This window comes from Monopterus albus, unplaced genomic scaffold (genome assembly GCF_001952655.1).
Source record: "Monopterus albus unplaced genomic scaffold, M_albus_1.0 scaffold36.1, whole genome shotgun sequence".
Lineage (NCBI taxonomy): Eukaryota > Metazoa > Chordata > Actinopteri > Synbranchiformes > Synbranchidae > Monopterus > Monopterus albus.
In genome coordinates, this window is record NW_018127916.1 from 678,297 (window position 1) to 704,584 (window position 26,288).

At 40.2% G+C, this 26,288-nt stretch overlaps 2 protein-coding genes across 3 annotated transcripts in view; one reads left to right on the forward strand and one right to left on the reverse strand.

Moving 5' to 3' along the window:
- Positions 1 to 443, reverse strand: part of LOC109958996 (prostacyclin synthase) — a 7,045-nt gene extending 6,602 nt beyond the window's left edge. The window contains 1 exon segment of the mRNA XM_074527633.1: positions 357 to 443. Within this exon segment, the coding sequence (XP_074383734.1) occupies positions 357 to 430 (74 nt within the window). The 5' untranslated portion in view covers positions 431 to 443.
- A 3,553-nt stretch (positions 444 to 3,996) lies between these two features.
- LOC109958979 (SLIT-ROBO Rho GTPase-activating protein 3-like) overlaps positions 3,997 to 26,288 on the forward strand; it is a 29,853-nt gene continuing 7,561 nt past the window's right edge. Inside the window, exons 1-12 of one of the 2 annotated variants that reach the window (XM_020597989.1) lie at positions 3,997 to 4,534; positions 10,856 to 11,051; positions 14,863 to 15,025; positions 16,344 to 16,406; positions 19,081 to 19,272; positions 19,538 to 19,666; positions 19,793 to 20,014; positions 20,153 to 20,254; positions 22,165 to 22,362; positions 22,462 to 22,546; positions 24,090 to 24,117; positions 24,956 to 25,058. In XM_020597989.1, the coding sequence (XP_020453645.1) occupies positions 4,468 to 4,534; positions 10,856 to 11,051; positions 14,863 to 15,025; positions 16,344 to 16,406; positions 19,081 to 19,272; positions 19,538 to 19,666; positions 19,793 to 20,014; positions 20,153 to 20,254; positions 22,165 to 22,362; positions 22,462 to 22,546; positions 24,090 to 24,117; positions 24,956 to 25,058 (1,548 nt within the window). In that variant the 5' untranslated portion in view covers positions 3,997 to 4,467. Of the gene's footprint in view, positions 4,535 to 10,855; positions 11,052 to 14,862; positions 15,026 to 16,343; positions 16,407 to 19,080; positions 19,273 to 19,537; positions 19,667 to 19,792; positions 20,015 to 20,152; positions 20,255 to 22,164; positions 22,363 to 22,461; positions 22,547 to 24,089; positions 24,118 to 24,955; positions 25,059 to 25,997; positions 26,029 to 26,288 lie in introns of both variants that reach the window. The other variant, XM_020597990.1, reaches the window with a different exon arrangement.

Below are 26,288 nucleotides of genomic sequence, written 5' to 3' on the forward strand. Positions count from 1 at the left end.
CACTGTCGCCAAGTGCTTGCTCAAGGGGGATTTGTTGGGTTTTCCCTATGTGATAATATTGATAACAGTAAGGTCTAGACCTTACTTTGTAAAGTGTCCTGAGATTACTTTTGTTGTGATTTGGCGCTATACAAATAAAATTTGATTTGATTTGATTTGATTCATTCATGTCTTTATTAATCAAATGGACTTAACTTAAAGTACAACTTAAACGTAAATAATAGTTAAGCTTGTCGATTTTTTTACATTTGCAAAATGTCCTTTTGCACTAAGTCTTCAGTCTTATACAACTTATTAAATGAACACTTGCTAATAAAATTTTATCTTTAAAATCAACGCATTAATGAATATCTTACCTTGTGCGAGTGGAGTACAGGAAAATTAGCAGCATAAACAGTCCATTAAGCAGCAAGAATATTGACCACAACATGTTTCCGTGACGCTGTGCTGTCCCGCAGCTAATTTATTTCATAGTCACTGGCAGCTGACTTATATCTTCGAGCTTCGCTCAACTGTTACTGGTTGTTAGGAGAGTGGAAAGGCGTGGCTGGTGACACAACATGTTACACAACACTTTACAGTAGACAGTGTCAGAGACAGCAGAAACACCACATCCACAGAAAGTCACACACATACACGAATATTATTCAAAATGATACTTATTAACAATGTGTTATTTTGAGCTTAGTTTGTATTAAATTACACTTTGATGATACTGTCAAAACAGTCTGCTCAAAACATTCCTTTTCCATTTAATTCAGTGCACAGAAAACCCACCAGCACATTTCACAGTAGTGACATCATTAAGTGAGTCTATGGTATTTAGGAAGCAGTGATATAAAATGTCACATATTTTATAGAGGGGGTCATGTTGTCAAGTTCCCACGGTTTGTTGATGTGAAATATTTGTATGACAATATACAGTTCAGATGGATGACAAAATAAAGGAAAAACCATCATAAAGAATTTGTAATTTATTCATTTTCCATTTGCCACTCGTCTGTACAATTTCCTCTTAACATTGCAAAATATCTATTTTTACAACCCTTCAAATGACTTATGGATAGTCACATGTACGGGTATCTGCTGATGTCACTGCCTGACACACAGAAACCTATTATTATTTTCGCAATTCTGAAATAAACTGCCTTAGTCAGCTTTATTTATGCCCATGGGATGCATATGACTCTAGTAAATCTAGAAACCTAATACAATCGATCTAATGCATGTAAACTATAGGCTAATCAGTGGGAAACATACAATTGATATTGATTGATGGCATAAAATATCAGTTTTATAGAATAAAAAAGCAGCAAAAGGGGGAGTCCGTTGCGGTTACTGTTCATCTTTGGCTAGCTGTTTACACTTTACCAGCAGAGGGCGCTCGTGCTCTTAAAGTAGCCCCGCTTTTCATCAACTGGAGAAAAGTTCAGTAGTTGACACTGATGTGAAGCAGGGCTGTGGGATGTGTTACTTCAAATACAATTCATACTATAGCTGAGGCTGTTGATATGTTATCGATGTAGTTATTAATTTAACGTGTCATAAACTAATGTGTCACAGTCAGAGTCATAACAACCGGACCACGGCCATGACAGCCACAATCACAGCAACAGCCTTTCTCAGTCAGCGGTGAAAACGATCACTTTACGACATTACTTCGAGAGTGCTAAATGAGTACTTCCAGACAAGAAGGGTTGTAGCTAGGCTAGTGATAGCATTCTATGTCCTCTTCGCTAACTGACCCGACTAGCTACAACAACCTGAAACTTTAGTTCCTACCGTAAACAAAAACTGTAATGTGCGCGGAAGCATCAATATTTTTGTATCATGCAGCTGGATGCGAGCTTAAACCCCCCACACACACAAACTTAAAAGCTTCAAAGTGAATAAACAAAACAAAAATAAAACACATTAAATGCAGATTCTCGTTAATGTTTTGTAATATCTCTGGAATACCCCTGGCCCCTGCTACCTTCCCAACACATACACAGAGCACTACATACAGTATAACACACTTGAAACAAACAGCCTGTCCTAGTATAAGCAAACATCGCATGCAATGGCACAGAGTACGTCACCCATTACAGTTTTGTCTGTAAACATTTAGACTCACATTTAGGCCAAATGTCTGGTGATTTGAACCCTGTCATATACAAAGCCACTTGTAAATTCAATAGTATAATGCTTACATTAACTTTCGTATCTTACCCATGATCATAACACTCAGTGTTGGGTGGTTAAAAATGTAAATATTTTACTTCAAGGATGAAACTACAAACTTTTGCCACCAGTCATGTTCAGAGGGTACAATTTTAGACAGGTACTGGATCTCTGTCATACTATGCTTGAGAGGAGATGAGAGTCACATAATTAATCTGAAGAAGGAAATTCTTGTGTTACAGTAGCAACAACAAACACCACTGTAGCCAACAGGAATTGCAGTACAATAATCTCAATAAAAGAGCAAAAGCAAGAGAAAACTAACATATGCAATATACTATACAGTATGAATCATAATATGCAATACACAATATACAGTAGTAAATACAAAGTGTACACATGATTGTGTAAAATGGCAGTGGGCAGGAATGATCTCCTGTACTGTTCCCAGTGACAGCGAGCTGGACCAGTTTATTTGCAAAGGTGTACCACGGTTTGACTAGTGTACCGGGTCATCCATAACGCTTACCGTTTCGTTAAGACAATTCCTCTTAACTATAGGCTCCAGCAAGTCCAGTTTGCAGCTAATAACTTTCCTCACTATATTACTGTCTTCCATTAACACAGCAAGAGGTCTTCACTATAGCCTCCTTTATTTTCTTTGTGAACCATGTGATGATCCAGAAAAGACCCATACAGTAAGTGGATGGTCTTATGGTTCTATGAGCTATTTAGACACAGCTTTTTCACATTACTTTCAATTCCACTCCAACTTTTATCAGGATTGGTCAGTAACATTTGCTCAGGAAATTAGAAGATGGAGAGACTACTGCACGGTGATAGCTGAAAGGTTCTTTTGCAGAATTCTCCTGGGCTCTCTCCCAGCTAACGCTTGTCACAGGCTGATAGTAACCCACAGATGTCCTGAGAATCGGGTGCAAAGGCAGACCAGGATGTCTTGACACAGCTTAAAATGCAATTTTTGCCAACAACTCATTAAAAAAGTGCTCATTTATCCCTGGTGTATACATCAGTGGACATTCTTTTGAGAGGAAAATACATTTTAGGAAGACAATCAAAGATTTAACATGCAGTTGCTGCTGAGAAGTCATGGAAAGTTATCTGGCTGCTGTTATCTGACTTTGCACTGAGAGGAACAAAATGTGGGGCGGAGTGACACACTGAGCCATTCTGACATTCTCTGATGAAATGCTCCATCATCTTTGCCAGAATGTTGCAGCAGATGTGTTTAACTGTAACAGGGGTCATGTTATAACACCCCCTGTTAGGAAATAAAGATGGTCTTGCTCACACCCCAAGAAGAATAACTCAAACATTTATGCTAAATTCAAAGGCAAACATATTGTACATGTCTGTTGTGAACCCCCCAATTTTATGGAAGTGCGACACTGAGCTGTTTGGTCTTAATTGTAAATATAAGACAAAGATCCTATCTCAGTTCATAATTTTGAAAATTGATGCACAATTTAAAGAGATGAGCACATACAGATTGCAAATGAAGAGTTTCAGATGTAAATAAGTAAATGTGTCTTACTATAAAAAAGCACGGACTTATATGTTTTCATTCTTCACCAACATATTGCATGTCACAAAATAGTTTTAAGCTTCACCAAATGCAGCCTAGGTCTGCATCATTAACACACAATAGGCCTAACATTTAACTAATGGCAGAAACAGACTGATCCAGCTCATCCTCAGCGAGCTACCCCAATCCTGCAGCTCACCCAGAACAATCTTAAATCATCCATGAGAGGAAAAGTGGTGAAGAAGTGAGGGAGGGGAGGGTTTTGGGGAGGAGGAGACTCAGCGTGACTTTCACATCCATTCAGCCTTTTCTGCAGCAGCATTGAACTTGCAGAGAGACGGGGGGGGGAGAGGGTAGGAGAAAAAAGGGCAGATTGGTTGACAGTGTTACGCAGAAACAGCCCGGCGCTATTATCGCTGAGGCTGCTGTGGCTGCTGTGGCTGCTTCCCCTTGTTGCTTACTCCAGGCTTTGTGAAATGTACCTCAAACGGGAATCGTTTTCCGATTCACTGCTCAGTGCTGGTGTAGAGGAGTGGTCGGGGATCATTTTGCACTTTTAGATCGACGTCGCCTTGAACGCAGAGCAGCAGCAAACGCTTCCAGTGCATCTGATCCCTGAAGTTGTATCAAGCGGGCGATGGTTTACGTCTGATCGCTGGTCCACTATCCGGAGAGGACTGCGGACGGGCTACGCTGCATTGTGGCAACTGAGACGCTGATTCTTCCCCGAGGATTGCACAACCCGTTCCCCACACAAAATGTCATCTCAGGCGAAAGTCAAGAAGGACAAAGAGATTATTGCTGAATATGAGACCCAAGTGAAAGGTTAGTAACGCGCAGGCCTGATCATCTTGTTAATCAGCGTGTCAAGGCTCTGTTCACCAGCTTTATAAGGCTTTTAGTGTGCAGGGCTGTGGGGTGGGACAGTTTGCTTAGTTGGAGGTGACAGTCTTTTGTTTTTAGCGCATCTCTGAAAAATGTCTCATGGATTCAGGTCATCATGTCAACTCGGCCAGTCCCTCTGACTCCGGGATGATGTTGCCACATGAATCCAGAGAACTTGGCTGAACCGGTTTCTCTGTACTGAGGATAACCGTGGGCACCAACCCCAGAGCTAGGCATGCCATGTTCAGTCACTGGAGCTTCATAATTACTTTCAAAGTGCAGGCGGTCCTAGTGCTGCACGGCCAACAAGGGAATGTACCAATTCACCTTGGACATTTTTTCTCTAATAGACTGGAGGTCACGCACCTCACATAAAACAAGATAGAGATGGCTGTGTACGCTTTACAACTGCTTCTTAAAATTAAAAGGTTTCAGTACATTTTAAATTGTCAAATTTAATTGACATTGTACTAATTTATTTTAAAATACTATGTTCTAGAGTGATTTTCATGACCCATCAGTGTAATATGAGGAGGATGAGGGAGAAGGTCACACAGCAGACAGTTCAGAAAGTCCATAAATAATGTATGCTGTCTGTATGAATTATGAACCATGAAAGGATTTTAGTGTCTGCAGTTAAATATGTGACAGGATTAGCCACCCAGAGAGAGAAGAGAGCAAGGAACACACAACAGACAGGGTAGGATGCAAAGTGTATGGGTGGCTTTCCCTCTCAGCCTTTTAGAGACAGCTTCAGATAGTGTCAACTCAACAGTCTGTGCATCACCTTCTCACAGTTGTGGTTTCCTTCTGCATAAATCTTTCAGCCTTTATACAGACAGAGCACAGACTTCATTTGACAATAAATGATCATTTTAAACCAGATAGAGCTCATAATGTTAGTCAATTAAAAACAATTAGTCCATTAACAGGAAGATGATCTGCAACTCTTCTGATAATCGAGTAATTCCTGGATTCAGTTTCCAAGCAAAAATGCTAAACATTTTTTATTTCCAGTTCCTACATTTTGAGAATTCACTGTTATTCTTTGCCATCAGTCTGGAGCTTTTTCAGCTCATATCCAGCAAAAAGTAGTTGAAAAGTGTGCCAGGCCCATGAACCCGAGGTGCGGTTTACTTTTCTCCATGTCACTCTCTTTTTTTTGGCTTTTGTGTTCGTTTATTTGACTCCTGCACTCTCTCTCTCCTCACACACACACACACACACACACACACACACACACACACACACACACACACTCACTGTCTCTCTTTCCGGTCTCTCCACACCATCTTTATGGCTGTGAGAGAGCCATCACAGCTCTGTCTCTCGTCTCAGTTTCAGGACAAGCTTTTAAGCTGACATCTTAAGCTCATTTGCAAACTGAGCTTAGATCAGTTTGAAGCTGTGGGGGCTTTATTTTGACACTGACATTGGCCTCCAGTAATGCTGAGTTGCTGGCTGCACAGCAAGCACAAACCGAATGCACTAATGCGGTATTTTCCAACATGTCACATTTCAGCAGTCACATTTGAACACCGGTTGTCCGTGTTTTGAGCTCACAGCTGTACAGGTCTGGTCTATTTGTGATTACTGTCACACACTATCTCTGATTCACTGATGATTGGAAAGTCATTATTTTACGTTTTTAACCATTATGACCAAAATATTCCTCCTTAGTAACACTGAAGAGAGTTTTATATTAAAAGTGTTTCATTGAATTGATATATTTCCTTCTGCAGCAGCCTGATACCTTTAAATGTCCTGATGATCCCAAAACTAAAACTCAACTAAAAGACCATGTTGTAATTCTGTGTGTGGGCCACATTATCTTTAATGCCATTTGATCTGACTGGACTCTTATACATAAATCGCTTTTATACAAAACAAAACTGAAACAGAAAAGCATGTGATATTTTGTAACAAAATTGAATTAGTTTATACTTAATGACAAAGCAGCTGCAACAAAGCAGCATCTCACTATAGCCACCCATGCTGTCACCATATTCATTGCAGATATGCATTCCACAGAGAGCATGTAGACACACCCTTCTGTGTGAATTCATCATAATGAAAGAATGCTTTGACTGATACTGTCGTGAAATGACAGGGTTGCATTACAACACTGAAAAATATCTTTGTTGCCTGTATCTTGGTAACATGTATGAGACACTGTGTGCTGCTGTGCTGACAGATGCACACTCACAGTTGAACGTCACAAGATTTATAGAGAAGACTGGAATTCTGCCCACTACTTCCTGGATTTTCCTGTCCTGTGACTGCACAAATAGTGATTCCTTTCCTTGTTAGTAATGATGAGAGAGCGGAAGAATGATGAACTCAGGCAAGTAGACTGTAAAGGCGTACCATAGCCTTTACTGTATTCAGAAGACAAGTGTTCACAGAACATAGCCTTAAGGTTGCCAAATCATGTCAACGTGTCAGTCTGGGTTAGGCCACATGTGACTAGCCACGAATGGTGAACTGCAGACACAGCCCCAGAGACTGCTGGCCATTGAAATAGCTGTGCTAGGTTAGACTAAGCAGGCTGCTGTGGTGATAGTGACTCCTCGCAGTGTGATACTGGGTGCTCTCTGCTGCAGCAATGCAGCATCCTAACTGGCAACCCTGAAAGGCAACAGTTTCCTCCTGTTTTATTATATAATATGTCAGAGATGCAGGTATGTTGCCACTGCAGACATGTTGCATTTGAATTTGGCACGTGTCTTTTTTGAATCTGATGTACAGGCCATATCCTCAACAGAGAAGCTCAGGCAGGTACCTTACTTTCCTAAGGAATAAACCTTCAGAGATGACAAAATGATTTGAGTTACTGTATATGAAAGGTGTTTCAGTTGAGGGACATTCTGTATTTGGGTAGCTTGATTTTGGTTTTTATATATGAAAAATGTTTGTTTACAACATGATCGGTGTCACACTGTGCACCAATGTTCCACTGGCCAATCACACCCAGATTGATAGCAGCTAGAGGCTATTTTCTTCATTTTATGTTGCCCTCAAGTCTCTGGAAACAATTAATTTATCCTCAAAATGCTTATTAAAGTCGCCAGAAAATACCAGGATCTCAACCATATGGTTAAGGAGAAAATAAATATTACAAAGTGTAAAGTTCTGTTAGTAAAATTTCCATAAGCTTTTGAGTGTGGAACATTTTATTCATTTTGGCTAGACTCTGTTCCCAGGCAGAGAACCTGGAGTGGCATGTGACTCACAGTATTCATATGAGGAAACCTGTGCTCTTGTGAAATCATTAAACAGATGAGGCTGCATTTAGCTTTTGAGGCTTATTTCTTTCTATATTTTTGACTTGATCTCCTTGCCAGCTTCATCGTAATTATGCATTACTCTGCAAAGGCTTGAATCATTCATTGAATGTAGTGCAGTATTGCACAGGCCCTAGTAACAGTTTAGGTTCTAAAAATAACACAGGAGAGTGGATGCAAATATCAGGAGTCTATCTGACGTCTCAGTGACAAAATTATGCAGTTAGGTCAGTTTAGATTTGCTCATTATATTGTCTGCTTGTTCTTTTGCACTGTCCCAGTATGATTAAAAAAATGAAAGTCACATAGGCCAATAAACTGTTGTTCGAGGGTCTGTTTTTGCATAGAGGTACATCGCAGTGACACTTCTTTCTCTTTTGAACTTGATTGCTGCCTCTTTCATCAGCACGGGCTGTTTATTGAGTATTTTGAAGTTGAGAAAGTTGCCCTTGTCCTCGGCCATTATGCTAAACAGACTGACTGCTGTGACTGTCAGAACAGGGAACTGGATTGCTCTCATTGAAATGCGTCCAGAGGCATGTAACCAGGCAACGGCGCGGCTATGGGGACCATTAGGGGTACATGTCTAAATAGCAAATGACTACATATTTACTCTGTCCTTCTTATTCTTGCTCTTTCATTCAGGTTTTCGCTCACACACTCGCAGATTATGGGAGGAGGCATTTTTGAAATCCTTATTCACGATACAGAAATGAAATGAACAGAAGTGCTCTTCTTCCACTGGGCCATCTTTAACATTGATAGATTTCTACAGAGTTCCTTTTAGTGCACAGCAGACATATATATTGTGGCGACCCTGACCGGCCGCTGATGTTCGTGTGTTCTGTTGTGTGCAAATGGGTTTGACAATGTTGTGAAAGCTGTGCATGTATTGGTTACCGCTGTTTTCTGCGAAATGCCGCGCTGTTCTGGCCAATGTGGGATGGGGGGAGGAACAGGTGCGGGAGGGTATAAGAGGGATGACAGGTGGGCGTGTTGTTTTGGTTCTGTTGGCGGGCGACGGTGAAGTTTGGGGAGATGTGTTGTTTATTCTTTCATTATTTTCTTTAGAGAGCACATGGTGCCAGTTTGGACAGTGTTGTCAATTGTCTCCATACTGCGTTCAATAAAAGCACAAAAGACAAACCAGGTGTTCTCCTCCTTGTTGAGCCAGGTGCCGGCACACTGCTGGCTAGTTAACTGTCAAGTATAGGACAGGGTCAGGCCAGCTCCTCTCAACCGAGCCAGCGGTTGTCACAATATGCATGGTGCAAACAGTCTGTCATAATGGAATGTACAGCCATCACAGTGTTGCTCATCTGCCTCTTATTGTGTTGTAGAAAGATGCTTTATTTACCCCCTCAGCCTGTTTATATGTGTGTGTCTTATCTATAGGTGTGAATTCACCAGTAGTTTAGCATAGCATGATATACTCTATCTACTCTGTTGTCCAAGCTGATGATTTTAAGCAAGCCATAGTTAAAAATGATTAAAAATGGCTCATGGTTAATGTCTGTCAGCTGTCAGTCCTCGATTGGTTTGTTCGTCTGTGTGACAGGTCTTCGTTGATGTTACAAATGATTAAAAACATCAGGGAAACACGTCGCTGCACTGGGTGACACATTAATTTTTTTAACAAAACCTCAGACCCGACTACGCTGCCCCAAAGTCTCCATGCAGCCATAACGTCCTGAAGTTAGCGTGAGTCAGAGTCACCTGTGCTTGTGCGAGCTCTCAGCTTTGTTTACCTTCCATTAGCTACTCATGTTCAGGTCCGGTGTTTGCTAATGAAGAATTATGTCACCCAGTGCAGTGGTGCGGCTCACTGATGTGTTTTTAATTATTTTTGAACAACCAATGGGGGGTCAGATGAACAAACTGATGGACATTAACGCTAGTAGAGGCAATTCACTGTCTGTTTTAGTCCCTGTATGGAGAGTGTTGAAAATACTATTAATATAGAAGATGACCAGCCTTATCCTTTAATCTCACTCAGGTTCTGGTATGATTTATAGATCATCTGCAGCCACACATTCAGCAGCCACTTAGCCACTGCATTGGTGACAACCTTGCAGTAAACAGTATATGGGTGAAATAAAATGTGATCTGTATCCCTTCTCACTGTTAATGTAAAACCATAAAAGTGATGTTATTACTTCACTGGATATTTTTATCACCTAAAATCCCAGTGGTATTGAAGAACAGTCATCTAACAGTGCTAAAGCCTTCTTGGGCATTTACTGTTAAGCTGCACCGTGCTACAAACAGGAGATGTTTTCACAAAGTGAAATATTGTTAATACCTTGTTGCAATGAGAAGAATTAGATTTTTGGACTTGTACATCAAGGGTTTATTTATGTGTCAAGCTATTTGTAAATACTATATCAACCATAGTTTCAAAACAATGAGCCAAACATAGTTTTTCTTCATTCTCATACTATAAATAGGAAAAGTCAGTTTCCAAACCTCATAGCCAGAAAACCACAGCAATCTTGTAATTGGAAAAAAATGCCAGCAATTTTTTTTCCAGATAAACTTCTCTGATGGCTCGCTCAACACAATGCATTTTGAGAAGCTGACCTATTTTGTATTTTCCATGCTGTCTGCTGCAATCATCAGATATACATCTCACATACACATGTGGTACCCCAGCATTTAGACACCCCCACACCCCCTCCCTCTCACTAGACACACAAAACACATACACAGACAAATGGACTTTGACACCCGGTTTTATCCAATCGTGATGACTTTGGTCTTTCATTAGTTCTTGTACTGGCCTGGCTGTATCCTCACAGCTTTCTGTGTCCTGTATTATTATGTGCTTTGCTCAATCCAGTGCTGACGGACTGTGGAATAAAAGCTGACCTGTAGCACTGTTTTTGGCAGGGCACAAATGAGGCCCAGCATGTAAGCCCCCTCCTCCCCCAGAGAGGCTCTATTTATTCTGAAGGTGGTCGTCCTTTTTGATATGCAGAGATCCGTAACCAGCTGGTGGAGCAATTCCGTTGTCTGGAGCAGCAGTCTGAGTCCCGGCTGCAGCTGTTGCAGGACCTGCAGGATTTCTTCCGTCGAAAGGCTGAGCTCCAGCTGGAGTACTCCAGAGGCCTGGACAAACTGGCTGAGCGCTACTCCGCCAAGATCCGCACCTCCAGAGAGCACCAGCACTTCAAGTGAGTCTCGCCACTGTCTGTCTGCTAAGCTGTGTTTGATTTAACAACTGTTACATATTGATACTGATCACTGGCATGACACAGGGAAATAAGAAGAGAAGGAGAAAAAGGAAGGAGAGGTGAGTAACAAACAGGAGAGGAAAGGTAAAAACTGAAGAACTGATCTGAAATGAAGGCAGGGCCAAGGGGCTTGTGGCCTCAGGCTGCTGTGTTTCTCCCAACTAGGTCAGACTCTTTATCCCCCCACCCCCTGTCTTTTTTTTTGTGCCTGTCATTTAATTTCCATTCTCAAGCAACTTGGCACTAGGCTGCTACCCAAATACTGATATTTTCTCAATGGGCACAGAAAACAAATCCGAGCTTCAGTTAGGAGCCACAGAAACAAAACAAAAAGGCTATGTTACTCTGACTGACTCAAAAGGGAGATCAGTAGTTGTAAAACAAACATAACCTGCAGCATGTTGAGGAAGTGATTATGCCGATACGAGGCAGGACGCGTGCAAAAGGTGTAGGGGAGACGATGTAAGTGTGTATACCCAAATACTGTATGAACAGATGACTCCCAGATGCAAGAAGCCTGGCATCAGAGGGATTTCCCAACAATGATCCCAAACTGAAACGTCACATAAGAATTTTAAGGAAAATATGAAAACTATGACCTGGCCAAGTATGTCCTCTAATTTGAATCTGATGAGAAGTAGTTCAAAGCAGAAGACAGAGCAGCTAATATGATTCATCTGTGAAGAACGGCAGAACATCTCTGCACAGTTCTGTGTAAGACTAGTATCTTCCGTGCCCAAGAGCATCAAGTGTGTCATTAAAAATAAAGCCTGACATACAGTACATTTTTAAAAAAAGCTAATGAATTTAAAAAAAATGAACTGAAGGGTGTACTGACTATTGTTGCAGCTGGTTCTTATATATAGAGCCTTCAGTGTAGTCTAATTAGTTGCACAGCCTTTCATGTGACCTGGCTGTCATGTGTAACAGACACATTGGTTTATTCAGGAGAGGTCTCTCTGGTCAATTAGACATAAAGCATGATCTCGCCTTTGAGACACTGATAAATGGAGCATTCCCTCAAAGGGAGCCCCCTGTAAGAGACTCCCATGGCATGACTTCTTCACCCCATCGTCCCAGATTCTCCCCCGTCACATTAAATGGTCATCATTATATTTGTCAGTCAAAGGCTAGATTCATTCTCACGGACTACAATCGACAAGCTAAGTCTGTATCATTAATAATCCCACGCTGCCTTTTCTTCTTGAGATATGGCGCTGCACTCTCTTTGTCATTTAATTTTCCTTTTTTAATAGCTGAACCTCAGTGCTCTTCTTTCTTGTTTACTGTCCTTTCAGATTTTCATTTTTGATAAGATTGTCACGGAACAGTTTCAGAACTTCCTGTAATAGTGTGGCTGCAGCAAAAATGTGATTACAAGAGAACACAACTCTGTGTGTCTTTTGAAAAGACGGTTTATATCCAACATGTACAATAGCTAATAGATGCGGTGTGTGCTTGCGTTGTCACTTCACTGTAGTTCAGCTGAGTATTGCTGCTGTTGAATAAGGATGAGACTGGAGTATGCAGGACATAAAAGCAGTTGATGGAGGAACTGTTCACAGAAGATGACATAATGTTTTCTACCTGACAGTCTACAAATACTACCTGTTCCAACAGCTAGTCAGGGTCTTGGGATCTCATGTCAAGCAGGAGATGCTCTTTTTGAAAGGTGGGCCTATTGTGATAGCAGGTACATGTGTTTTAATCAGTGTTAACCACTAATTATTCACAAGTAAACCCACATTCAGTCGGTCCAGACCGTTTTATATGCATATCTGTGTTTGCTTCAGCTCTGAATACCATATTTGTTTGTCATTTTAAATTCTTGGAAATTCTTGATGCATCATGTTTGGAGTGTATGACCTCACTCCCCAGTCTGGATGTTGGATAAAGTAGCACAAGCCCTAGTTAAAAGTTACATATCAGTGATGAAGCAAAAGAACTGCACATGTGTCATGTTTCAGTTTCTAATTAATTCTCAGCGTTGTTTTAGATGCATGGAGGGAGATTTTGTTTCTTCACTTTTGTAGTGCAGAAACTACCATTATGTTAGGATTAGACTTTGCTTCACCAGGGCAGAAAAACTTCAGAAGGAAATGAAAGCATGCATGGAATTCTCCAGGAATGAAACTGATCAGAGATTTGAAAAAAATTGACAGAAACAAAACAGAACAGAAAAGTTTGGGCTATTGTTTCAGTGTGATCTTCAGAACTGAGATTAGAGTCTGAAGCTGCAAATTAACATGCTACTGTGGATATGTGTATAGACTGTCTAACAAAACGAGCTTCCATCATTTGGTTTCAAGATGGTTTGTTTTATAGATGGTATTTGATATAGCATCTGGACAGTTTTTACGAGTAGGCATATTGTTAGTCGTTTAGTATGTTATAGGTTGATAAAGTTGCATGTCAGCAATCAGTGGAAAGAAACGCCATGGATATGTATCATTTATAGTGGAAGCAGCATGTAACCTGAACAATAAAGGATTGAAAATATAACCTTGAGGTAAAGTAGAACTGCAATATATCCAGTAATAGAACTGTTTCTGTGATGTTTGTGCTGTAGAAGTTAGAAGTTATTTTTGACTGGTGTACAAACTACTAGTTCACTGTAAGCAACTTGAAAAGGCAGCTGAATGTGGCAGATCATTTGTAGGTAATTTATGAAAATCAACTGGCCACATCATAATCTTCATCACCTTATGGCTTTGTTCAAGCACAGCTTTTGTCTAGTTTGCTGCTTGAGGTTGTGATGCGGCGCTCTGTGCTCTTTTCTGACACCCACAGTCATGTTGCGCTACAACCTATAATAATTCATTACTAAGTTTAAAGTCACTGATTGTTTGAATGATATGATAAAGAGATGGCTGTCTACTGTAGATGTCTTTTGAATGTACTCTTTGCTGTCAGAAAGACATGCAAAGTGTTTAAATTACTCATCCTAACTTTACTTGCCTCTTTTCACCACTGATTAAAAAAACAAATACAGTTGGATTTGGATCAGATTCCTCCACAGGTCAGTTATCAGCCAAAAGCAAATGGTGTATTTACACACAGCCTATATAAAGTAATAATATGGCAATTTGTATATTGCAACCTCAGTGGTTGGAAGTTATAAAAAATGTAAAATGTTATTCAAAGACAAAAGAAAATGGCAAGAAGACAAACAAACTCCTTGGTGCAGGATAATTGAACTCACATGCTCCACTGAGTAAGGAAGCAAGTGCAGACAGCCTGCCGTCTGTGTGTGTGTGTGTGTGTGTGTGTGTGTGTACAGCTGCCTCCTTTTTTTTGCTGATTCTTCACCACAAGTGCAGTGAGCTCTTGGTTTCCAACATGCAAAGCCCCCGAGCTTGTGCAATGAATTGAATTCATCTTGCTTCATGTTTTGGTACACACATTATATCCGACAAGGCTCGACTACCAAACATCTTAATCAGAGTTGAATCAATCACGCACGCAACAGTTGGCATATTTAGAGCTTTTTTTTTTTTTACTTGCTGCCAGTAATAAAGTTTTTCCTCTTCAGGTCAGAGAACCACCTATTCTCTGCTTCCTACTTGTGGAAAATATACTGTATGGTCCAAATATCTCAGATGCATTTGCTTAGAGGCAGCTTTGAAGAAATCAGTTATCCACGCTGATCAATGTTTTCATCTTTGTCAAACTATTAAAGTGCTCCTAGTACAGTAGTGTCAAATAGCAACGGTAAGCAGATGCTAACAAAGTTTTTCCTTGGCTGTTTCAGAAAGGACCAAAATCTCCTGTCCACTGTGAACTGCTGGTATTTGGTCTTGGATCAGACCAGGCGGGAGAGCAGAGACCACGCCACTCTCAGCGACATCTACAACAACAACGTCATTGTCCGTCTGGCGCACGTGGGCGACGATGTCATCAGACTTTTTAAAAAGGTCAGAATCTGAATTAAATGGATGAGGGCATGTGATGCTGAGTCTTGCTAACACACACAGTCACAGAAATTGTATGCTTAAACCGCACAACGGATGCCCTCAGCTGGGAACTTAATGCCACACCTACAGAAATATGTACAATTATGTTTAAGTGTTTGAGAACATACAATATTTCCCGTTGTGTGGTTCTCATAAGTATCTGACTCATAGAATATGATTAGATGTCATTGTCTCTTACTGGGAACAATGATATTTAATAAGTGCTCTACTTATCTCACACATTTTCTGCATGCAAAGTTCCTAAGCAGTTGGAATTGTGCCTCTCTAGCCTTACAGTCGACCCTGGCCATTGTGAGAGTAAAATAAAGTTTAACAGGGTTGCTAATCTAATTCAGGTTCATGCATGAACCTGAATTAGATGTAACTTGTTCCTTTTATTCAGAATGTTAACAATAATATGTGTTTTGGTTGAACGTCTTAGATCGGTATCATTTGACGGCAACAAGAGCTTACAACAATTTATTCTCTCTAGGGCCTCCGCACTGTCCCGATGGGATTCTTGATGAGAATGGGATGGTTTGTGGCCAGCACAAAGAGGAGATAAAAAAAAAAAGCCACCTGCACAAAAGCTATCTCCCTCTGTCAGAAGTTAGCTCAAATTGTGACCAAGTTCTCCAAAACAATAATCTTGTTATGCTGTAACATCCTGGCTCAGCTGCAGTGCAGTTTCATTGTTAACAAATTACACATCTGGAAAGGGAAGTGAATCAACTCTATCATTTGCTAAGTGAACATGTAAATGTACTGACTGTGCTGAAGTTTAATTCTTGTCACATGTGAAAAAGCAAGGTTAGTCCCTGAGACGTGGCAGAAAACAGATTGATTGGCCTGAGTGTTGCTCCATATCCCGTCAACAGGGTTTCCAGTCACTCTCCACTGGCCCCATTCCTCCTCATGGGCTATAAACCCTGCCATGGGATATGTCCAATTCATCATGGGCTCTTAGCCCTTGTGACTGAGCTGAAACTGTGACTCTGTTCCTTGAGAAATGTTCAGCACATACTGCACTGTTCTATTTTTGTCTGCTTCTGCACTTTGGGCATTGTATTAGATCATTTCTGGTGGAGAGTAATCACAGCATTTCAGTGCCTGCTGGCATCTCTCACATACAAAATATCACTGGCACACAGACTTGCAGTTTTTCATTTGTGAGATGGAATTTCTAATAAATAACCCAATTCCTAATCTTAGATGTTTGAATACCTGCCTTCATTTATCTTCTAAATGTGACATTGTTTTTTTTTGTCATCTCTTACAGAGCAAAGACATCGGGGTGCAGATGCACGAGGAGTTGGTGAAAGTCACCAATGAGCTCTACACAGTGAGTTACACAGATGTCATTGTCAACTTTTCTCTGTCTGCGCCAGGCTGTTTGTTTTGCCTTTTCCCCTTTGTTAGTTGACTGTGGCTCATCAATCCAAAGGCCAAGCTTTTTTTTTTCCAGACCTTAATCTGGAACCTGTGAAGCAGCTGGCCTGACACTGCACATAGCAGATATGCCTAATCAGCAGTGCAGCCTCTAACAGGTCATTTTTTCCTTCCCCTGAGGTCAGGAAATCTGCATCTTTCCTCCTGTTGTGAATTTCTGCATCATTTGAAGGGGAAAGCGTTCTTGCTCTTGGCTGAGCTTCAAGCGAACTAAGCAGGCTGCGCCGCAGAGGTGCACTGTGATCACGGCAAACATGTGGTGCTGTAATTTATTTATTTTACATAATGTTACGTGTATTCATTTACAGAATACCACATGTATGCATAACATTAAACACACAGAAATGGTCTGCGTGGTGGTGAAGGCAGAAAGCAGTGTTCAGTGCTGATGCCTCTTTTTTTGACTGACGAAGCAGATCCAGTGCAGTGATATGATCTGCTGCTGTATGTGGGACACCGTGCTGCAAACACACCACAGTGCTTCCTTTAGGGCCTTATGGCTCATGGTGAAATCTTTCTGAAATGTACCTTTAAAACATGGCTAATTTTAGTTGCTGACTAGCTTCTTTGTAGAACTGCAGGTTGAGATAGAACCTACTGTAGATATCCAACATTATATTCACAAAACCAGGCACTGAATGGAGGTAGCTGCAGTTTAATAGATCATACGAAGTCATGTGAAGTTTTATAGCTTATAGAAATGTTTAGACTGTACAGTGCAGTTCTTCCATCACAAAGAAGTTGAGACACACCTACACACTCGGGTGGGTTTACAGTAGTTATATTAAGTGTTATATTAATTAGTTATATTAACACTGAGGATACAGTAATTTTGAATAATCTGGTCTGTGAAACTGAAGTGTAGAACTGAATTCCCTTCTACATAAAAAGAACAGTGTCTCTAACTTAGACTTTAGATCCTGAGTGATCACCCGTTTCTCCTTGTTCAGTTATTTGACTCCATGTTTTACTAATGTGTGACGCTCCACCTTTGGCTTCTTGCTGCACTTTAAATTATTTGCATTGTGTTTTGAATGTTTTTGGGGTAAATTCTGGAGGTGATCAATCAAAATAATTAAAACGCAACTCTGGGCAAGGTTAGGACTTTTGGTGAAAACACATTTATCACAGTGACTGAATGTTACCCCAAACTATAATTGCACTGAAGTTTAAGTCACATAATCGTTTGAAGTGAAATATTTTAAGTTCTGATTTGATTCCCTTCAAACAAACAGAGAAGGGAGTGACAAAAAAACAGATGCATACGGTCTGTGTTTGTTGTTTCTGTGTTTGTAGCTTATAAAAGTGAAAATATTACCAAAAGGTAACATTAGCAAAATGGCAAGTGCAGTGTCAGCAATTATTGATGACCCCCTCATTTAAAAAAAAAATATTTCAGACAAATGAATGTACAGCAAAGCACAAATAGATTTGAAACTGAAATAAACCACACAAGACATATTCTCCTATGCAACATTATACTGCTCTTTCCTGCTTATAGTGATATTGATTTTTCTCTCTCTCTAATTCATGCATTATTAAATGCCTGTCTACAGCTCCTACACACACAGCATAAGGAGTAGCAGTAGGCTGTTCAGATTTGGGATAGAGAAGGATGTATAGCTTAATTGAAGCTTGTAAAATTTGTTTATGTTATCAGGTATGTGTTAATTGTAAGATTAGGTCTCGATCTATCTGTCACCCTGTGCTATTGATCCGCTGCTGGAAATCAAGTAGTTTCTTGTTTCTAGGGTAGCAGAGAAGGTTGCTTCTTGTCACTTTGTAACCTCCTTTCTCCCCTGATGATCGATCTCACTGTCCTTTGCACGTCCGTTTCAGTCAGGGTTGCTAGGAAACCAGAACCTGAGTGATGGAGGATGTTTAATTTTGCTGGTTACCTTTCCTGACCCAACCCTGATTTGAACCCGGGCCGCAGCGGCGAAAGCGCTGCCTTAACTGCTAGGCTAGCAGTGGAAAACACATGCCTAGTGTCAACATATGAATTGTCGAAGCTGAAAGTGACATTCATGTGTTTGTGTTTGCTGGTTCACTTTGTGACAACTGTCTTCAAAGCAGCGATAGAGTCAGACTGACAGACTGGCCACTGTCATTAGGCTTTATGTCTTTTTACATTCATTTTTAGTCTTTATAGCATCAAATTTAGTATTTGCTGTGTGTGTGAATTGAATGGAACTATAATAAAAAGAGGATTTTTTTTTTACATGATATTACCAATACAGGTTTTTTTTTAATGTCACATTTAAAATGACATTATTGTTAAATGTGGTGGATAATGCATAACATTTTAGCTTGTGATGTTGCACTTGCAAGCCATATTATGACCGATTAGGCAAATTAATTAAACAATGATATTGACATCAGCCACATAATCCTTGTGTACATTATGGTCCACATTGTGATATACTGTACATATGGGACGGTACTGTATGTTTAGAGTGTCCCATAAATCCACCTAACTGGTTAATCAATGGAGCTTTTTGTTATCGCTACTCTTTGCTAGCTTGACTATGATGTCCTTGATATTGAGTGGCTGTATATTCTCACAGGTGATGAAGACGTACCACATGTACCACAATGAGAGTCTCAGTGCTGAGAGCAAGCTGAAGGAGGCAGAGAAACAGGAGGAGAAGCACAGTGGCAAGACAAATGACATAAGTGCCAGCCTGCTGCGCTACGGTCACGATGAACGTCCACAGCGACGAAGCTCTGTCAAAAAGATGGAGAAAATGAAGGAGAAGGTCTGTTCTGGAGTAAATGATCATGTTATATACATTATAGGCATTTACACTGATGTACAAATAATTTGTAAATGCATTTATAATGGTCTTGAAATTCATCCCTTCAAATACAAGAAACCCAATTCTACAATGTGCAAGTTATTACATATATTTACTGATTATATAACATAAAATCAGTTTAATGTAGTAATGCATTCTTGGAGTGCATTAGGAATCCATTCTGCATCACACTTTGATGGGACTCTCCCTTCCTCTTTCTCCCTAGAGACAAGCCAAGTACTCTGAAAACAAACTGAAATGCACAAAGGCCCGTAACGATTATCTTCTCAATCTGGCAGCCACCAATGCCCTGGTGGCCAAATACTACATCCATGACGTCTCAGATATGATAGATGTAAGTTAACACTCTGTGCTAAATGAGCAAATGTCGATACTTTGTCCTAATGCTTTTTTTTTCAGTTTCAGTGGCATAGTTTTTTATTGGTCTATAATGACTATATATTTTACCTCTTGTCATCAGGGTTGTGACTTAGGGTACCATGCGAGCCTAGCGCGCACCATGAGAACCTACCTGTCTGCAGAGTACAGTCTGGAGACTTCTCGCCATGAGGGATTGGACTTACTGGAGGCAGCCGTAGATGCCATGGACATCAGAGGAGACAAGCTGAAATTTATGGACACACACAGCCAGATATTTTGTCCTCCTGCACGCTTTGACTATCAGCCACATATGGGCGATGAGGTGAGTCTCTGGAGAGCAGTGGTACTATAAGAACAGTTTGTTTGTAGGTCCTAGTTCTTGATTCAAAATGCATCTCATTGTGTTTGTTCTTCTCTATGTTAAATTCTTCTGCTAAAGTCCCCTGTTCATTTCTTCCAGGTGTGTCAGGTGAGTGCACAGCAGCCTGTCCAGACAGAGCTCTTGATGCGCTACCACCAGCTCCAGTCTCGCCTGGCCACGCTGAAGATAGAAAATGAAGAGGTGAGAAGTTCTGTGACCATAAGTCTGGCACATCAGGGTTGAAGGTAGCTATTGTCGGTGTTTCATTTCAAAATGAAGCAGGTTGCTGTTCAGAGTCATGTCCGGATGTCTAAAAACTGTATATATATTAATATATTGGTTATTAATTTTAGTTTTTAGGTCATTACATAATTTTAGGTTCTTTCTGGATAAACATATATGCAGTACAAGCAGGGTTTCTGCCAGAAAATTGTTTATCTGAGGTGGTAAGCCGCCCAGATCTTGACAGAAATCATCTTTTAATCCATTTAGTTAGCAGATAACTGCCTAAACAATAGGTATTGAGCAAATTTTTCATAAAGGTATTTTAATATGTGATACCTTTTATGTTAAAATGAAAGGTGGCCTTTGTGGCCCACTTCTACTGGAAAACAATCCAAGAAACATTGGGATCATCCAACCTCTCTATATTGTATACTTTATATGCAGGACTGTATGTGCCATTGTGATTAGGATGGAAAAAATACTTTCAGACAACAAAAAGAACTACCTTGCCTCCCAGCTGCATCTACCAAAGCACACAAACATTCTAATGAATTGGGTTATTTAATAGACTATTGCATAACGCTTTACCACTAACTGAATGTCTTATCATTCATACCATCAGTCAAGTGTGATTGCATATAGCAGAACAGGAAGATAACTAAAAGATGTATATCTGCTGTTGTACATGTAGAATAGTCTCTAAGATGAGACAGTGTTAACAGGCATTTTGGTCTTTGAGTTTTTATACACTACCAATCAAGTCATGACACATTTTCCCATTCAAGTCAGTGGAAAAGTGTGTCCACATTTGACTGGTAATGTAGATGTGAGCTTCCTATATAACAATTTTACAGGACCAGCTTGACATCTAGGGAATTATGCTTATTTGCATATAGTTGGATGAGTTCAATACCACTCTAATGTCTGTCCATTGATTATGAAGCTACATCCAGCAGTCAGTTAGCTTAGCAGAAAAACTGTGATGGGAAAACGGCCAGGGTTGCTGGTAGGCAGACTGTGTTATCGGCAGCCAAAACCAGGCTAGCTTCCCTGCTTTCAGTATTAGTTAGCTGAGCTATATGAGCTGCTGCTGGTAGCTTCATATAGAATATACTGTACAGATGAGAGAACGGTGTCAATCTTTTCACTTAGCTCTGAGTATAAGATTGTTTTCCAAAATGTTGAAATATCTTTTTTTTTTTAAAGATGGGATAAAACAAACACTTAATTTGAAATGCTGCTTGTCTATCAGGAAACTCTTACAGTACTTGCAGAACATTTAGGAATGATCACTCTTACAGTGTATTGCTCATAAAAGTAGTCTGGTATTTGTCTTGCTCATTATAGCACCTGAACCACTGTAATACCCCCTTTTCACTATGCTGACTTTTAAACTGGTATTGACAGCCAACATTTTCACTTGTGCCACACTAAAATGTAACAGCAATCAACGGTTCCTCAGGTTTGTCACCCTGCATTTACATACAATATATTCATCTTTGACCTGAGACTGCCATATAGTGGCTTCTCTCATCCTGCCTCCATTGCGGCATGCTTCCTGGCCTAGAGCCACCAAGGCCACTGTGACCTACACAGACCTGTTTAAAGATCACTGGGGTAACTGTATGTGTCAGTGCCTGTCTGTTGTAAATGTGGAAATGCACACCTCCTTCTTGTTTGCCTTACAATGCAAGAAACACTTTATCTTTTATGTCACAGTGCATGATGCTGAGAGGCTAATTACTCTGTATTTACAATATTTGTTGTCTTGTTGTTTACAAGTCACCCAATTCATTTCATATGGAAGCCATATATGATAATGTAAAAAGTGAATGTTGTTAAAATACAGACATGCTTCAATTGTGTTTATATGCTGCGTGTGTCAGGTGAAGAAGACTCTTGATGCCACCATGCAGACCCTTCAGGACATGCTCACTGTGGAGGACTTTGATGTTTCTGAGGCCTTCCAGCACAGCCAGTCCACTGAGTCCATCAAATCAGCTTCCTCTGACTCCTACATGAGCAAGGCAAACATTGCCAAGAGACGAGCCAATCAGCAAGAGACCGAGGGCTTCTACTTCACCGTGAGTTCTCAGACAAATGAGGGTGCAGCGGCACTGCAGTACAGAGTAACTACAAATAACCCTGTCGCTGTTTGTCTTTTTTATCTGTTTCATCTGCAGAAGTACAAGGAGTACTTGAATGGAAGCAATCTCATTATCAAACTGCAGGCCAAGCATGACCTTCTGAAGCAGACGCTAGGAGAAGGTGAGACTTTCTGCTTTCTGCGTTACTGGAGTGGAAAATGATGTTACTGGTTAAGGGTCTGTCTTTTACAGGACATTTAGTATTAAGTGGCTAAAGTAACAAACAAATCTACTGTATCAGTACATGGGTGAGATTCCTTGCCTTTTAGGATTCCCTGAAAACCAGATGGTGTTATAAAGAATTTCTGAGAAATCTGTTTTCAACAAAACAATCAAATGGGTCTGAAATACTGTTTATAATCAGTTCTATATTGCCTCTATTGAGTTCCCTCTGTTTTTTTAATAGAGTACAAAATAGTTATATTGAATTTGTCATTTCCAAAATTAGCTTGACATGTTTTTGGATCTAAAAAGGGTCACTTGGAAAAAACAGTCCTACATTTCCGGTTGAGAAGTACTTTCCCTGACGGCTCGGTGATGCCATCATTAATTTATATATGTTTAATGAACATTTACCTCATTCGAAAGGGGGCATTAGGATGTACTTTATATCTTTTCATGCCATTGTGTTGCTGCCTTAAAATTTTGCAGGCATCTACTTTGGGTCATTAGTTTGCTTTTCAGACTCTTTTGTGCATATGCATAGCACATATGCACAAAATACTGATGTACAGTATTGACAGTGATATTTGGTGAATTAGGAAAAAGGTTTGATTTTAAACATCAAGCTCAAGCTACTCCTACCAAAGCACACTGAACCTTTGACTTAGAAAAATTAAGTAATTAGTTACAGAATTAAGGGTGCGGAATCTAAATCATCCACATTAAGCTCTAGCCATGCTCATGAACTTAAAATACAAAATTATGCTGAAATTGTCATTCTCATGCCAGCTTCACAGTTTGTTGACCTAAAGGTCAAAGAGATTCACAGGGTAGAAAAGACAAAACTCTCTGACCTAGTAGTACTTGTCTGAATACATACTTCTTGCTACATTGTGTTCTTATATTCCTCATAGTTGATATGCACTGACTTGGCTAAAAGGTTGAATAAAAATGTATTTTCCATGTGTTTCTACTTTAGACTCGGGCGAGTGTGTGCTATAGCGTTTGAATTATATCTGTTTGACATAAAGCAGAATTGTGCTGAAAGCTGTTTTGCATGTGGTCTGATCCTGAAACATTTCTCACTGGCTGATCAAAGTGAGGCCTTAATTTGTTTGCGTACAGTGAGATGTGCGTGCAAATGTGCAGATATCATGGAATCATCGCACTGAACGAATCAGCTGCCCCGGCCTCCCACCCTCGTTGCCCCTGGATACATTTCCACTTTGCAGAGCGAATAGACAGACCAACCCCTTCTGGGGCTCTTGTGCTGTTTCTAGGGCGACCGTTGAATGACCGCTGCCTGGCAGTGAGTCAAATGCAGTCATGGCTCTCACCCCATTGAGCCTGACTGAATAGATGCCCCTTTTCTCATAACACCCCTTTCCGTCTCCATCTGCCAGCCTAGTATAGTCAGCCAGCACTCAGCCTTACTGCTAACTTCTGTGACTGTAAAACTAGCATGTACTAATGAGTCTCTTTCTCTGCTGTTTTTCCTTTAGGTGAGAAGGCTGAATATGGAACAACGAGGTAAGAAATCCAATGATAAGAGGGTGAATAAAGTAGGTGGTAAAGTGTACAATCCTTCCTATGTACCTGGATGTGCCAGAAATAAGATAACAGTGTGGGAAAAAAGAGTTTAGCATCAACTTATCTCAACACACTTATTTGTTGGACATTGGACTGTATCCTAATTAGAGAAGGTGGTGTTCGGTTTTTCCTAGTTGTAATCTGTAATAAAAATCTGTTAAGAGTAAGAAATGAAATGCCACTGAGATGGATAATATCTTCTTGTTGTTTTGTTAAAAAAAATAAAGAACTAAAATATACAAAAAAATTCATCTAGCAGAACAGTTTGGCTTTTGTGGATTTTAATCTATGGTACAATTTATTAAGTGCAGCCATATCTGTATTGAATTTCATGTGTGATAATTCCCTGTGGTCATTATCACTCACAGTGATAAAGTTTGCTACAGCAGCTCTGCCTGATGATCAGTTTAATGAAATAGTTTCACATTTTAGGAAATATGCTTATTTGTTTTTACAGAGTGTTAGACAGGGTTGAAGATCTCTCACTCTCATAATGGTATGCTGACTGTGAAGGGACTTCTAACAGCCTGTTAGCTTAGCTTAGCATAAAGATCAGAAGCAGCTAGTCTGAAACAACTAGTAATACCACGACATGGCGCAGTTACTGTACAGATGTGAAGTGATATCAGTCTTATTCCCTAAATTGCCAAACTGTTTTGTTTCATTAAGGTGTGATAATAACATGGCAACAAAAACACTGTAAGAAAACATGTCAGTATTTTTTATATCTATTGATATTTACCATGTACCAACTGTACAACCCCCACCATTTCCCCAGGCCCCCCACTCTTCCCCCTAAACCTCAGAGAATGCGGAAGTCTAGACCTCGCTCCATTTTTAACTGTAAGCTGTTTAACGGCAATATGGAGGCCTTCATTCAGGTATTAGCCCGTCTGTGCTCTTTGTCTCTCCATGAGCTCAGCTGTCTCGCTAGCAGTCCTTGGGGGTTCTCTTGCCTTTTACCCAAATGTTGGCTCACTCATGCACTGACTTTCTTCTCGCTCATTGCCTTGTCTTCACAGTCTTCCAATATAGATAAGATGACACATTTTAAAGACAGCGCGTTTTATAAGCACCCTGCTTTTAAAATTTCTGCTCCTGTGAGCTCTAGACTCCAGACACTGAATTGATTTGACTTTGTGTATGTCGATTGGCCGTGCACCAGCCATGTTAGGCTACGCAAAAAACACACGGTCACATTCACTCTATTGCTCAATCAAACAGGGGCAAGCAGAGTGTGCACCAACAGCAGTGGAGATACATATCAGAAATGAGTAAATTAGTTGGTAAAAAAAAAAAAAAAATACAGCTATTTTTATAATGCAAAAATCATTGAAACATTTTAAAGTATAAATGATGATTCTGTTTTTTTGTGGAAGGATTTTCTACTTTTATTTGCCCTATAAAAAACTAAAAAGAGTAATGTGAATATACTGCTGTGGGCTTTGGGAAATTGTGATGGGCATATAACACTATTTTACATTTTACAGGTCAAATGATTAATCAGTTAACCAAGAAAATAATGGGCAGATTAATTGGTGATGAAAATGACTGTTGCCTTGAATTTAGAGCTTTAATCTTGGCCAAACAGCCTTTTCTGGGTGAAACAACACCCTGTGCAGCCCCTCGGGTAGCTCCCTCCTTCCACATCCTCCTCTTTGAGCCATGTCTCACACCCCACAAGGCACTGATGCTTTGGCTGTTCCCTCAGCCCAGGCCTTCTCTTTTTCTCTCTCTGTGAGTCTGTCTCTCTCACTAATCTGTTGTGGTTGTTGTTGCTTCTCTTCCTCTGTCTACGTGCCTTACTGCTCTCTGCCCAGGGGAAGACGGAATGTCCGTGCCAGGAGTCAGGTACTCTGTCTTATAGCAGGGTGGGATCATACTGTGTTGTACATGCTAACCAACATTTCTGTGCATCTCTCCTGTTGGGATTCCTGATGTTTGACTGTATTGTAGCTATAACAATATACTGTATGCATGGTGGTACAACAACACTAACACAATTTGTTCTGCCTATTTTTGTTTTATACACTAAATATCAGTTATTCAATAATCATTAAGTGACTAACAATGTTTTCCCCACTCTGTGAAGTTAATTGTTAAGGGGCTGA